The following is a 15,392-nucleotide window of genomic DNA, read 5'->3' as shown; positions in this document are numbered from 1 at the left end:
TTAAAAAGTATTCATGATTGAATACATGCAATAAGTTAGGAGACATGAACTTATGCCGTAAATGTACTATGACCCGGATGCTTGTTATGACATATGTGATAATATATGTTTGGTTGTTATTGCTTGAGAAATACGTGTAACTAGATACGTGAATTGTGAATCCATGAAACTGATTGTCTCTGGTAACCACGATAAGGTTTGATTGATCAACTGTAAACACGTAGCTAATCTTTCCGAGCAAACCAAGGTGAGTTCACACTCTTTCCAAGGCATGGGATTCCCAAGGGTTGGGAATGGGTAAATGAACTAAACGGTAATTACGACCATCCTCTGGGAGTAGGATGCCAAGTATACACACTGGACCAAACCTCTATCATTGAAGTCCCTCACTTTATCGACTTAATCGCCGAGGCCTATGGCGAGCGGGTCATTAGTTAATAGCGCTATTAGGTTTAACAAACCTCACACCGTGTCATTCGAACGGGCGTGTACTAATGGACTATGGGCAAAGGGTTAATGCTGATAAACATTGACTTAGGGCACCACTTACATTTTCATAGTAGTCGATACACTCGGTCTGGTAACACATGGGAAGCCCCCACTAATCTTCACACACATGTATGGGAGACCGTGATACGAATTAATTCGATACTTGGTTTACAAAACGAACATATGATTTTCGAAATGAATACTATAACTAAACAACCAACTGTGAACTCGCTCAACTTTGTTGTTGACTCGTTGTTACATGCCTTGCAGGTCGTTAGGTATCTATGGAGCTTGCACGAGCAAGAGGAGTCGTTGTGGGAGATGGACCGTTGTGTGCCATATTAACATTTAAACTTATTGAACTTATGTTTTGGTTTTACCTTTCTTGCTTCTGCTATTTAACTTGAACTTGGTTAACTTGTTTTTGAACACCAATTATATTGCGTGGTTGGATTTTATTTATTTTAAACACATTGTTCAATATGATTGGTGGCTTGATCCTGGTCGGTCACGCCTCCATGCGGTGATACTCCGCTTGTGGATTTTGGGGGTGTGATACAGATCTTGGTGGTATGGATAGTGTTAATATTAACCATGGTATTGCAAGTGATTCTGAAATATTATCAACACTGTCTTCTTCATCTATGTCGACATTTCGATCTGATGAAACATCCCGTAATATTAGACGTCGTGGTCGTCCTCGATTACGAGATCGCCCTGCTGGTTCAAGCATTGAAAATATGCCAGTTCAACGACGTTGTTATGGTACGTGTTGTTAATTTTTTATGCCAAGTAATGTAAACGCGTTCATGTTTTTAGGACACATCTGATTGTATCTACGTGTATTGCAGTTGGCCCAAATTCAAATCAATTCCATGGATCTAATTCAATGAATAGTGATGCACCTTTTGTATCACATTCTTTAACTTCGGAGTTTGTTTCAACATCGCCTTCTATGCACAACCGGAGGTCATCTTGTGCTGGTGTTTACCAAGATGAAAACTCATCAAGTATGGATTGTTCATTAATGACTGTTAGTTGTTTGAACGCCTCATGAAAATGATAAATATAACTTTCTCTTATATGATTGTTTTATTTTGTATAGGAGATGTATCATATTGGGATTGTGGAATTACAGAATATGTATGTCCTTATTGCAAAGTGATCTTGTGGTATGGTGAGAGAAGTACTAAATATCTTACCCCGTCTAATCCAACTTTCTCTATTTGTTGTGGTAAAGGCAAGGTTGTTTTACCTTTACTTCGGCATGCTCCGCAACCATTGCGATGGCTTTTACAGCCGAATGGTGAACCGCGATCTAAGGTGTTTAAAGAGAATATCAAGCTTCTAACTTCAATGTTTTCGTTTACTGCTACTGGCGGTAAAGTCTGTTCGGATGTTAATGATGGAGGTGGTCCCTATACATATGTGTTGAATGGACATAATCATCATAGGATTGGTACTTTGTTACCTCAGCATATTGATGGACGGCCAAGATTTGCACAACTATATATTTATGACACAGAAAATGAGGTTGACAATCGATTAAAAGCAGTGGAGAAGTGTATTCAGTCTGGGAATGATGATGCATGTATTCGAAGTTTAGTTAATGATTTAATTAAAATGCTTAATCGACACAATCCATTAGTTCAGAGCTTTAGGATGGCCAAAGAAAGATTTACTCACTTTTCGCAGCAACCTGTTAGACTTAGACTGCTTGGTACACAAAGAAGGGATGCGAGACAGTTTAATTTGTCTACGTTCAATGAAGTTACTGCATTGATTTCGGGTGATGGTAATCCTACAGATTGCCGTGATATTATTGTTGAAGATCGTGGTAGTACAAATGCAAAACGTATTTCTGAACTTCATCCCAGTTACATGTCGTTGCAATATCCATTACTTTTCCCGTATGGAGAAGATGGTTTTAATGTGGGCATTCCTCTAAGTAATATTAGTGCTGAAAGTAAAAGAAAAAATGTTTCATTGAGAGAATACTATTGTTTTCGGTTGATGGTTAGAATGGAAGAAGGTAGAACATTGCATAGTTCTGGCCGGTTATTTCTTACATTTGTTGTTGATGCATATACGCAAGTGCTTGAACATGACTTACAATGGTACAAGACTCATCAGACAACAATTCGTTCGGAGTTGTATAATGGGTTGCATGATCGTATATTAGAAGGTGAGACAAACTGTGATTCTATAGGTCGACGTGTTGTGTTGCCAGCGTCCTTCACCGGGGGGCTAGGCATATGATACAACAATATCAAGATGCGATGGCAATTTGTCGTTGGGCTGGTATTTCGGATCTTTTTATTACCATGATGTGTAACCCAAAATGGCATGAAATTCAACGGCATTTGCAGGAAAACACAGTGGGTCACTTAGTATCTGAAAGACCTGATATTGTTGCACGGGTATTTAAGATCAAACTTGATGAGCTCATGAAAGACATAAGGAAAAAGCATCATTTTGGTGTTCCTAAAGCGGGTAAGTTAAGTGAATTTTATTCTCAATGGTTGTATGTTAACATGTGATTAATGTGTTATTATGATGTGTGTTAAAACATTGTGTTTTTTTCTTTTTTGTCTTTGCAGTTCTTTACACAATAGAGTTTCAAAAATGTGGTCTGCCACATTGCCACATTCTTGTGTTTCTTAGTCAAGCTGATAAAATTTCTTCACCGGATGAAATTGATAGATTTATATCTGCTGAGCTGCCTTCTGAATCGGGTGACCCAATCGGTTTTTTAAATGTTGGTACTCATATGATGCATGGTCCATGTGGAAACCTTAGACCTTCGAGTCGTTGTATGAATGATGGCAAATGTACTAATGGATTTCCGAAGAGTTATTGTGACGAAAATTTTATTAGAAATGATGGGTGGTCGTCGTATCGACGACGTAATAACTCACGTAAAGTTCATGTTGGTCGGCAAGATATTATGCTAGATAATGGATATGTTGTTCATTATAATCGTGCGTTGCTTATAAAGTATGGTTGCCATATCAATGTTGAATGGTGTAACCAAGGAATGTTGGTTAAATATCTTTTCAGCTATATTAACAAAGGTCAAGATCGTGCTACCGCAGTATTGGAAGGTCAAGGTGGGAGAACAACATTTACATTGTCACACCCCCAAAATCCACATGCGGAGTACCACCGCTTGGAGGCATGACTGACCAGGATCTTAGCCATCAATCACATTGAACTCATAGGTATATGTAAATAAAACTTTCATTTATTAACAACAAGTGTTACAACATTACAATATTTCACAGTTTACAGTGGAAGCATATTTAACTCGTTAAGTGTTTATAAACCACATGTATAAGCCCTTAGTCGTGTGTTGCGTTTCCATGTAACTCGACCCATGACCACTCCAGCTTCTCAGACAACAAGTTCCGTAGATATGCACCTAAACGCCTGCAAGGCATGTAACAACGAGTCAACAACAAAGTTGAGCGAGTTCACAGTTGGGTGTTCGTTTTACGTTGTTTACGAAAACATAGTTTGTCTTTAGTTGGCTTACTTGCCGTGGGGTTTACCCCATAGTTGAAAATATGATTAACCAGTTTACCCTTTTTCCCAAACATATCCATAGATGGTGGGGGCTTCCCATGTGAATTACCAGTTTACCCTGTTTCCCAAACATATCCATAGATGGTGGGGGCTTCCCATGTGAATTACCAGTTTACCCTGTTTCCCAAACCATAACCATAATCAGTGGGGGGCTTCCCCTGTGAACCACTAGACCATACCATATCGACTACTAACGAAATATAAGTTGTGCCCTGCATCAGTGTCTATCATCACTGAGAGTTTGCCATAGTCCATTAGTACACGCCCGTTCGAATGACACGGTGTGAGGTTTGTTAAACCTAATAGCGCTATTAACTAATGACCCGCTTGCCATCGGCCTCGTCGATTAAGTCGATATAAAGAGGAGGGACTTCATGATAGAGTTTTGTCTAGTAAGTTAAGGTTGTTGTCCTACCCAAGGAGGACGAACGTACGTAGTTCTGCCCAAGGAGAATACGCAGGATTTATAGTGGCATCCTACCCAAGGAGGATGGCCGTATATATCCTACCCAAGGATGATATGTAGATTCTGTTTTAGTTTATTAACCCATTCCCAACCCTTGGGAATCCCATGCCTTGTAGAAAGTGTGAACTCACCTCGGTTTGCTCGGTTGATTTAATTACTTGATTCCAATTAATCAGTCAAAGCCTAGTATATGCAAGTACACAATCAGTTTACACCTACACAATTCACGTACAATCATAGCACGTAGCTGTTGTACAAGTCCATGCAAATCATACATCACATATTTCATTCATATCAACACATAACTGTTTTTCAGTTTAGGCTAACGCAGTTAATCATTAAGAGACTTAACAGACTTAACAGACTTAACTTTGTTACATAACAGTTTACCTACTTGACGAAACATCCCTGTTTCATCGTGATTTCCCTTCGGCGAAACATCCCTATTTCGTCGTGATTTCCCTTCGGTGAAACAACCCTGTTTCGTCAACACAAGGGTTTCGTCGACATATATGAGTTTCGTCAGAATTCATCAGTTACGTCGGGGTATGAACAACTCTATACACATAAAACCTAACAGTTTAGGATTAATATCAATCAGATCCATATTACAACAATAGCAATCATCAACACTTCTCATGAAATCATAGATCAATATTTGATTCCTAATCGTCTATACCCGTTCCATCTTAACCATCGATCACGTAGTTACAATATTCATTAATCACCCTGTATGAACCTTAGTTAACAAACAGCCATAACGATTTAGATTACAACATGTATGCATCCAACGATAATCGAAATACAGCAGGTGTCATACACTGTCAACATCAAACATAACTATTAACACTGAACATAGGACATAACAAGAACTATTACAATCATCAGGCCTAGTCTAACAAGACATCAAACCCTAGTCGATGGCATATGATAGCACAGATATTAACATCATACAAGATAGTCAAGTGACACCACAAACATATCTAGTCGGGTAATCAAATGCTTACCGGTTACAAGGTGTTCTAGTAAGGGTTTCAGGGAGTTGGTGATTGCCGTCGAGTGTAGAGAAGCAAGAGGAGAGGATTAGGGTTTCGCTAAATGACACCCCGCGTATAAAACGTAAATATAACAAATCATGATCGGGCCTTACTTGGGCCTAAAGCCCAAATGGCGAAACAGTCCGCACGGTGATGACGAAACATCGCGTTTCGTTGAGCATATGGTGGTGTTTCGTCGAGTGGAGGTGTGGTGAAATTCTAGATGTTTCATCAGGGGGTTAATGACACAATTCCACATTCCAGCATCCATAAATTTAGTTTATTTACATAGACACTCAGATAATTCACCAGTTCATAATTTAATCAACCATAATTCATATATCAAACATAAATCAAACGTAAACAAATCATAGTGCACAAGTTTCAATGCAACGAACCACAAAACACAATAATCACAATACGATTTAACATATCACAAACGTGTACAGTTACAAAGCAAACAAGTCGTGTAAACAAACAACTTAAACAACTAACGTGCAATTAATGCGAATATAGAATCTTGGAAACTCGAGTTGTCACATTATCCCCAACTTGAAAGAAATTTCGTCCTGAAATTTATCATGCGGTTACTGAGGAAGCTAGTTAAGTTGCGTGGTTTAGCGGTTTTTCCTGGGGTGTCACATCATCCCCCCGTTGATTTGGAACTTCGTCATGAAATTCTGTAGTAGCTTCAGCCTCAGTAGTGGTTGCATTGTTCTTGAACAACTGGGGATACTTGAGTTTCATTTGGTCTTCTCGTTCCCAGGTGAACTCTGGGCCACGACGGGAATTCCAACGAACTCAAACAAGAGGTATTCTGGTGTGCTTGAGGACCTTAACGTCTCGGTCTGTGATTTCAACTGGTTCCTTGACGAATCGCAACTGATCGTCGATAGTGAGCTCCTTCAGAGGAACTACGAGGGTCTCATCTGACAGACACTTCTTCAGATTTGATACGTGGAAAACGTTGTGAACTCCACTGAGTTCTGTTGGTAGGTTCAGTTTGTAGGCCACTTTGCCTATTTTCTCAATGATTTCAAAAGGTCCGACGTATCGTGGGTTAAGTTTACCTCGCTTGCCAAAATGAACTACACCTTTCCACGATGAGACTTTGAGTAGCACTCGATCCCCAACCTGGAACTCGAGTGGCTTCCTGCGCTTATCAACGTAGCTTTTCTGACGGTCACGAGCTGCCGCCATTCGTTGCTGTATCTGAGCAATCTTCTCAGTTGTGTCTACCACGAGTTTTGGGCCAGTGATTTGGCTGTCACCCGCTTCTGCCCAACAAAGAGGTGATTGGAATTTACGTCCGTACAATGCCTCAAATGGGGTGGCCTGAATGCTGGTGTGGTAACTGTTGTTATTCGAAAACTCCACTAAAGGGAGGTGTCGTCTCCGAGCGTTGCCAAGGTCGATTTCACATGCTCGAAATGTGTCTTCAAGAGTTTGGACGGTGCGTTCAGTCTGTCCATCCGTCCATGGATGATATGTTGTGCTCATGTCCAAATGCGACCCAAAGGATTTGTGCATTGCTTGCCACAAATCAGATGTAAATCGTGAGTTGCGAGTAGAGGTAATGAAGGTTGGCACCCCGTGCCGAGCAACCCCTTCCTTTAAGCAGATGACTGCAAGTGTAGAAACTTATCTGTTTCTTTGATGGCTAGATAGTATGCGGACTGCACAAGACAATCAATGAGTATCCAGGTGATGTCGTTTCCGTTTCGAGTTATAAGTAGACTATCGACCAAATCCAGGGCAGTATGTTTTTATTTCCATGTGAATGTTGCTGGTTGCTGCGCTACACCTTGACTTTCCACAAGTCGATCTATCATTCTCATACTTAACTAGATGAGACTTCATGTCGATTACCAGTACAGGGTTTATAAATCCTAATGCCTTCCATCAAAAACCCAGGCGGCTAGAATGTCGAAGCTGGTGCGCTTGCTCAACGCAATTTCCCTACAGTTGCCGTGTAATGGGACCCACATTCGTTTCAGGAAGTAGCGTGTATCGTTTGACTGGTCAAAGGTTACTTCTCCATGCCCTGCATGGGTTCAACTTGAAAAATTCCTCTTCCCTCAGTTCTCCAGTCTGAACAGAGCGAGCCTGATACCGGTAAGTTAGAGTCGATAGTGAGCTGGAGGGCTCGTGTACATTCAGGTTTCGCAGTCGTATTCATCTAGAAGTTCCATCCAGCGGGAACGTTGCATGCTTTAGCTTTTTCGAATGTCGGTACTTGGGAGGCCCTTGTGATCGGTCTAAATGATGCATCTGGTACCGTCCAAGTAATGCCTCCATCTAAATTCCAAGGCCACGGTTTTCACCGCCAGTTGTGTATCATGCAGTTACTCATTGTAGCTCCATCACGTGAGTCATCATTCTCTCGTGTTGCATTGGTGTGTAACTGGGACTCTGATTCCGACCATCATGGTATACCATTATATCACCCATACCCTCGGGTAAACCGATGCTCAGAGCATTGCAGTGTCGGGATTCGAAAGCTGAGATGACGTCCTCCTGTACTGTCTTCCACGAACACAGCACCCTGCTGTGCTAGAGACATTTAAGCTGCGCGACTTTCGCAAATCCTGTGATTTATCTATGATAGCATCAAATAAGGCTAAGAAGTTGCTGTATCCACGAAGGACTTTTTGGTGTCGATCAGTTCTAACCAAGACGGATCTCAGCGAGATCCACGTGCATTTCCACTTTGCTGATTATATAACCAAAAGGTACTCCTCTAATCCAGAGATTACATTTAACAAGGCCTTAAGTAGAGTGGCTCCTCCCTCAGAAGCCCTAAAATAAGACACCAATGCCACCCATGGCGTTCCTTTCTCCTGGTCAGGATTCAGAATGTTGTCCATAAATGCGGTCGATTCATGTGATTCCCTGAAGCTGCTGGTGTGTTGGTTAACTCAATGGTCATGGTGTATAACGTTGGAATGGCTGCATTACCTTCGACATATTGTTCTAAGAGCATTCTCCCCTTAGAATTTCCATTTGACCATAGCTTGTTCACCTTCGAGTTTTCGAATGGAAACTTGTTCCTCGCAACTGGTCGGCAGGTTGTCCATACGTGGTCGAGGCAAACTGTTCTTGACTGTCACCTTGTTGAGTTCTCGATAATCAGTACACATACGGAAAGGCTTCTCTTCATGGGTATAGCGAGGGCTCCTTAAAGCGAAAGCTAGATCCGATGAAACTCAAGTCCAATAATTCCTGAAGTTGATTAGGCAGTTCCTGCAACCTTCCTGGTGTAAGATAATAAGATGTACTAGTAACAAGGGCTACTTCTGGCATGATACGAATCTGATATCCCACCTGACGATGTGTAGATAAACCTGACAGTTCTTCTGGTAACACTTAGGGAGAAATCACGAATAATTGGTGGATCCTCGATCCTCCTTTCCTTAGCCTTGACATCAGTATCGAGTGTTAACATTGCGGGGTAATCCTTCCGTAGACACTCATGGCCTTTCTTGTTGAAATGAAGCTAACCGTTGTGCCACTCTGGCGCGTTAGAACAGATAACAATCCTCCACGAAGGAGAGGGTTACGTAGAATTGTCCCCTCAGAGGGTACACCTATCAAGAATAACAGAAGAAGGTCGTTGTCGAACACTTGTCCCACAAGGTCGTGTCTGCATCCCAACGATCATATGAGGTTTCCGTTAGCTTTCCATCAGCCGATTCCACAACAGGTTCAAACTCCTAGAAGCATCCAGATCAAACGGAACAGAGACGAAACGGGTTGCTACTCATACTAGCTATCACGGTGATAAAGTCCTGATGTCGCCCATGCCAACTCTAAATGCCTTTCCAAGAGCAGCATTTCTGGTGTTGCTGGTTTTCGTCACAAGAATTCCATGTACTGTGGTTGTTCCCTTGGTCGTTGACCTCTTAACTTAACTACGGCCAATCCATGATGTAGGCACCTTTATTTCTTTACTGAAAGCTAGGGTTACGAGCACCTTGTTGTCGTTGTGACTGCTGACTCCAATGTCGTTGCTCGAAACATGCCCTACAATTCTTCACCATCATAGTCCATCTTTTCGCATCCTAAGCCACGTTCTAAAGCATTACTCACTGTGCTGGCAGTTACGCATACCACACTAAGGGTCAATGATTACCACTTATGCCTCGATTGGTTCGTAGGTGTTGACTCCCATGAGTCGCTGACGAGGGTTAAGGATTCGATTGAAGCCAATTCGCTGGTGCTTGTTGCCGGTAATCAGGGTCGTCAAAGTACCGGGGTCGGTAATGTGCTACGCTCATCCTCCTGTCCGTCGTCGTTGCAAGTGGTTTGAGTAATTCACGGTCTGTTACAAGAGTGTTGCAGAAGTGATCACACTTCGGGATCGAAGACGTCAATACATGAGTTTCAGCAAACGAGGAGGAGTAAGAAAGGTATCTTTCAATCATTCGACGCTGGGACATCCAACTTAGGGACGTTCGTATAAGAACCTAACATTCTACACGGTTCGCTAGGTGTTCAGATGGGTGTTCAGGTAACACTCGACAGCATCGAGTTTCGAAAGAATCCAACGATAAATAAGAAGTTCACATTTGAATTTGAGTAGGGGACAATTACTGCTATGGCCCCTATAGGTTCGTTTGTTTCACATTGATCAAATAGCAAGACGGAACCCCTTTTCACTTGTTAAGCATCACAGGGACTCGCATGCACCCCACATTATTATTATGTGTGCACCCACAATAATATTGTGATTTGCCTGCTCATCTCAGCTCCTCTTAACTCATGTCAAATGGTTCCTCAAACTCGAGTAGCAAAAAAAGGGTATCACGAAGTGTAAGTCATGAAGGTTTAGGGATTTACCACCCTATCAGTCACATAACATGTGCAAGTGTACATGAATTCATATCGTTGTGCTAAACATGCAATCACATGCAATATCGTATGTAGTACAATGAGTATAAGAGAGATGAACCTTGCAGTCTGGAGCTGAGTGTCATGGTCGTATTCACGTCTTTAGAACTGTTCGGTTATAGTCTGGTTTTACCAAAAACGTTTTTCCCCTTTTTAAATAAAACCAAGTTCACTATAACCAATGGCTCTGATACCAATCTGTCACACCCCCAAAATCCACATGCGGAGTACCACCGCTTAGAGGCGACTGACCAGGATCTTAGCCATCAATCACATTGAACTCATAGGAATATGTAAATAAAACTTATTTATTAACAACAAGTGTTACAACGTTACAATATTTCACAGTTTACAGCGGAAGCATATTTAACTCGTTAAGTGTTTATAAACCACATGTATAAACCCTTAGTCGTGTGTTGCGTTTCCATGTAACTCGACCCATGACCACTCCAGCTTCTCAGACAGCAAGTTTCGTAGATATGCACCTAAAGGCCCGCAAGGCATGTAACAACGAGTCAACAATAAAGTTGAGCGAGTTCACAGTTGGGTGTTCGTTTTACGTTGTTTCTGAAAATATAGTTTGTCTTTAGTTGGCTTACTTGCCGTGGGGTTTACCCCATAGTTGAAAATATGATTAACCAGTTTACCCTGTTTCCCAAACATATCCATATATGGTGGGGGCTTCCCATGTGAATTACCAGTTTACCCTGTTTCCCAAACATATCCATAGATGGTGGGGGCTTCCCATGTGAATTACCAGTTTACCCTGTTTCCCCCACCATAACCATAATCAGTGGGTGGCTTCCCCTGTGAACCACTAGACCATACCATATTGACGACTAACGAAATATAAGTTGTGCCCTGCATCAGTGTCTATCATCACTGACAGTTTGCCATAGTCCATTAGTACACGCCCGTTCGAACGACACGGTGTGAGGTTTGTTAAACCTAATAGCGCTATTAACTAATGACCCGCTCACCATCGGCCTCGGCGATTAAGTCGATATAAAGAGGAGGGACTTCATGATAGAGTTTTGTCTAGTAAGTTAAGGTTGTTGTCCTACCCAAGGAGGACGAACGTACGTAGTTCTACCCAAGGAGAATACGCAGGATTTATAGCGGCATCCTACCCAAGGAGGATGGCCGTACATATCCTACCCAAGGAGGATATGTAGATTCCGTTTTAGTTTATTAACCCATTCCCAACCCTTGGGAATCCCATGCCTTGTAGAAAGTGTGAACTCACCTCGGTTTGCTCGGTTGATTTAATTACTTGATTCCAACTAATCAGTCAAAGCCTAGTATATGCAAGTACACAATCAGTTTACACCCACACAATTCATGTATAGGTACAATCATAGCACGTAGCTGTTGCACAAGTCCATGCAAATCATACATCACATATTTGATTCATATCAACACATAACTGTTTTTCAATTTAGGCTAATACAGTTAATCATTAACAGACTTAACAGACTTAACTTTGTTACAGAACAGTTTACCTACTTGACGAAACATCCCTGTTTCGTCGTGATTTCCCTTCGGCGAAACATCCCTGTTTCATCGACACAAGGGTTTCGTCGACATATATGAGTTTCGTCGGAATTCATCAGTTACGTTGGGGTATGAACAACTCTATACACATAAAACCTAATAGTTTAGGATTAATATCAATCAGATCCATATTACAACAACAGCAATCATCAATACTTCTCATGAAATCATAGATCAATATTTGATTCCTAATCGTCTATACCCGTTCCATCTTAACCACCGATCACGTAGTTACAATATTCATTAATCACCCTGTATGAACCCTAGTTAACAAACAACCATAACGATTTAGATTACAACATGTATGCATCCAATGATAATCGAAATACAACAGGTGTCATACACTGTCAACATCAAACATAACTATTAACACTGAACATAGGACATAACAAGAACTATTACAATCATCAGGCCTAGTCTAACAGGACATGAAACCCTAGATGATGGCATATGATAGCATAGATCTTAACATCATACAAGATAGTCAAGTGACACCATAAACATATCCAGTCGGGTAATCAAATGCTTACCCGTTACAAGGTGTTCTAGTAAGGGTTTCGGGGAGTTGGTGATTGCCGTCGAGTGCAGAGAAGCAAGAGGAGAGGATTAGGGTTTCGCTAAATGACACCCCGCGTATAAAACGTAAATATAACAAATCATGATCGGGCCATACTTGGGCCTAAAGCCCAAACGGCGAAACAGTTCGCACGGTGATGACGAAACATCGCGTTTCGTCGAGCATATGGTGGTGTTTCGTCGAGTGGAGGTGTGGTGAAACTCTAGATGTTTCATCGAGGGGGTTAATGACACAATTCCGTATTCCAGCATCCATAAATTTAGTTTATTTACATAGACACTCAGACAATTCACCAGTTCATAATTTAATCAACCATAAGTCATATATCAAACATAAATCAAACGTAAACAAATCATAGTGCACAAGTTTCAATGCAACGAACCACAAAACACAATAATCACAATACGATTTAACATATCACAAACGTGTACGATTACAAAGCAAACAAGTCATGTAAACAAACAACTTAAACAATTAATGTGCAATTAATGTGAAGATAGAATCTTGGAAACTCGAGTTGTCACATACATCACTTTTAAATCATGAAAATGAGATTGAGCAGTACATGAACTGTAGGTATATTTCAGCATCAGAGGCGTGTTGGAAGATATTTGAGTTTGACATGCATTATCGTTCAGTGGCTGTTGAAAGACTCCCATTTCATGAAGAAGGCTGTAATAGAGTATATTTTAAGGATGATGATTAAATTTCTGATGTTCTACAACGAACAACAGCTGCAATGTCAAAGTTTACTGAATGGATGGCTGCAAATGAAAGGTATGACTTTGGCCGGAAATTGACGTATGCCGAATACCCAACTTTGTTTACATGGCATGAGAAGGAAAGAGTGTGGGAGCCCCATAAAGGTTTATTTCAAACTATTGGACGTATATATTATGTAAGTCCTACGATGGGTGAAAAGTATTATCTTAGAATGCTATTAAATGTTGTGCGTGGTCCGAGAGGTTTTAAAGAGATTCGAACTGTTGACGGGGTGGAACATCCAACGTATATGTCTGCTTGTAAAGCATTAAGTCTTTTGGGTGATGATGTTGAATGGGTTGATGCTGTACACCAGGCTTATCATTGGCAATTTGGGGATCGCCTTCGTAAATTGTTTGTTACAATTTTGTTATTTTGTACTGTTAGTGATCATCGGCGATTTTTTTTATTGTTATGAATACCTATCAGAGGATATTCCTCATAAATATCGAACAATTTTGAAAAATTTTTCATTGAATTTCTCAGATGCTGAAATATTGAATTATACTATGAAAGAGATTGAACAAGTGTTGATTCAGAGTGGCCGGTCGTTGAGTTCCTTTCCAACCTTACCGCAGATTGACCATACTTCGGAAGATAGATTTATCAACAGGTTGGTTCAATTTGAGAGAGTGTATGATGCTAATGAGGAAAGGACACATTTTATTAAGCAATACGCTGGATTGAATAGTCAACAAAAGGAAGTGTTTGATAGTATATATTCTGTTGTTCAGGCTAGAAAAGCAGGCGTATTTTTTGTGTTAGGTAGTGGAGGAACTGGGAAAACGTTCTTATGGACGACCCTTATAGCTCGTATTCGATCAAATAATGAGATAGTTTTGACTGTTGCGTCATCTGGTATTGCTTCCTTATTACTACCTGGTGGGCGTACAACACATTCTCGGTTTCGCATCCCTATTGAAGTTGATAAGGACTCTTGTTGTGCCATTGATGTTGGTTAAGATTTGGCTAACTTAATAAATTATGCATCACTTATTATTTGGGATGAAGCACCTCTACAACATCGCCATGTATTTGAAGCTGTTGATCAAACATTGAGGGATGTGTGTCGAGACAGCATGGCTGGTGCTGAGCATAAAGTATTTGGTGGAAAGGTTGTCGCATTTGGTGGTGACTTTTGGCAGATACTTCCTGTTGTTTAGTTTGGTTCACGAAGTGAAATTGTTGCTTCAGCGATTAACAAGTCGCCGAATATATGGAGATCATGTAAAGTGTTTTCTTTGACAACTAACATGCGTTTACGTGATCCAAGTATTTTTGGTAGGGATCTTATTCAAATGCAGGAATTTAGTAAATGGCTTTTAGACATGGGGTCTGATTGTCTTCCTTCAGTTTCTGTGGATGGATCAGATGATGCTACCTAGATTCGTATACCAAGAGATATGTTAATTTCTGTAACTGATAAACATCTTGAGTCTGTTGTGTTAAATACGTTCCCTAATATTCTGAACAGATTTAATGATGTCGATTACTTGAAGGAACGTTGCATTCTTTGTCCGACTAATGATGAAGTTGATACGATTAACCAACATGTTCTTGAGAAGATACCAGGTGAAATGTATACATTGTTTAGTGCTGATGAGATATGTGTGAGTACAGAAAATGTTGAAGAATTGCGTGCTATGTATGCTCCTGAGTTTCTTAACAGTTTAAAATTTTCTGGACTTCCGAATCATGTATTACATCTCAAGATTGGTGCACCTGTTATTTTGTTGCGTAACCTAAACATGCAACGTGGCTTGTGTAATGGGACGCGGTTGGTTGTAAGTCAAATAAGTCGTCGTGTTCTTGAATGTACGATTATTACAGGCCCACATGTTGGAGAGAAAGTATTCATTGGTAGAATTGATATGACTCCAAGTAATTCGTCTTGGCCTTTTGAATTTAAGCGACGACATTTTCCTATAAAAGTTTGTTTTACTATGACTATTAACAAAAGTCAAGGCCAAACTTTTAATAATGTTTGTGTTTACTTAGTAAAGCCCGTGTTCTCCCATGGACAGTTATATGT

The 15,392-nt window shown here is 40.7% G+C and overlaps 1 protein-coding gene across 1 annotated transcript; it reads left to right on the top strand.

The window, feature by feature from the left end:
• Nucleotides 1–2,768: 2,768 nt before the first annotated feature.
• Nucleotides 2,769–14,322, top strand: LOC110928801. Its single transcript, XM_035988659.1, has 4 exons — nt 2,769–2,982; nt 3,090–3,599; nt 13,333–13,707; nt 13,847–14,322. Exons 1-4 carry the CDS (start codon nt 2,769–2,771, stop codon nt 14,320–14,322), a joined length of 1,575 nt encoding a protein of 524 aa, XP_035844552.1.
• Nucleotides 14,323–15,392: the final 1,070 nt, after the last annotated feature.

This window comes from Helianthus annuus, chromosome 1 (assembly GCF_002127325.2).
Source record: "Helianthus annuus cultivar XRQ/B chromosome 1, HanXRQr2.0-SUNRISE, whole genome shotgun sequence".
Lineage (NCBI taxonomy): Eukaryota > Viridiplantae > Streptophyta > Magnoliopsida > Asterales > Asteraceae > Helianthus > Helianthus annuus.
This window is presented reverse-complemented; position numbering and strand designations above follow the sequence as displayed.

Coding starts and splice junctions, on each gene's coding strand:
- LOC110928801 (XM_035988659.1), top strand. CDS start 2,769: ATGGCAATTTGTCGTTGGGCTGGTATTTCGGATCTTTTTATTACCATG. Junction 3,600..13,332: donor CGCAGTATTGGAAGGTCAAG/GTGGGAGAACAA, acceptor AACGAACAACAG/CTGCAATGTCAAAGTTTACT. Junction 13,708..13,846: donor GCAATTTGGGGATCGCCTTC/GTAAATTGTTTG, acceptor TGAATTTCTCAG/ATGCTGAAATATTGAATTAT.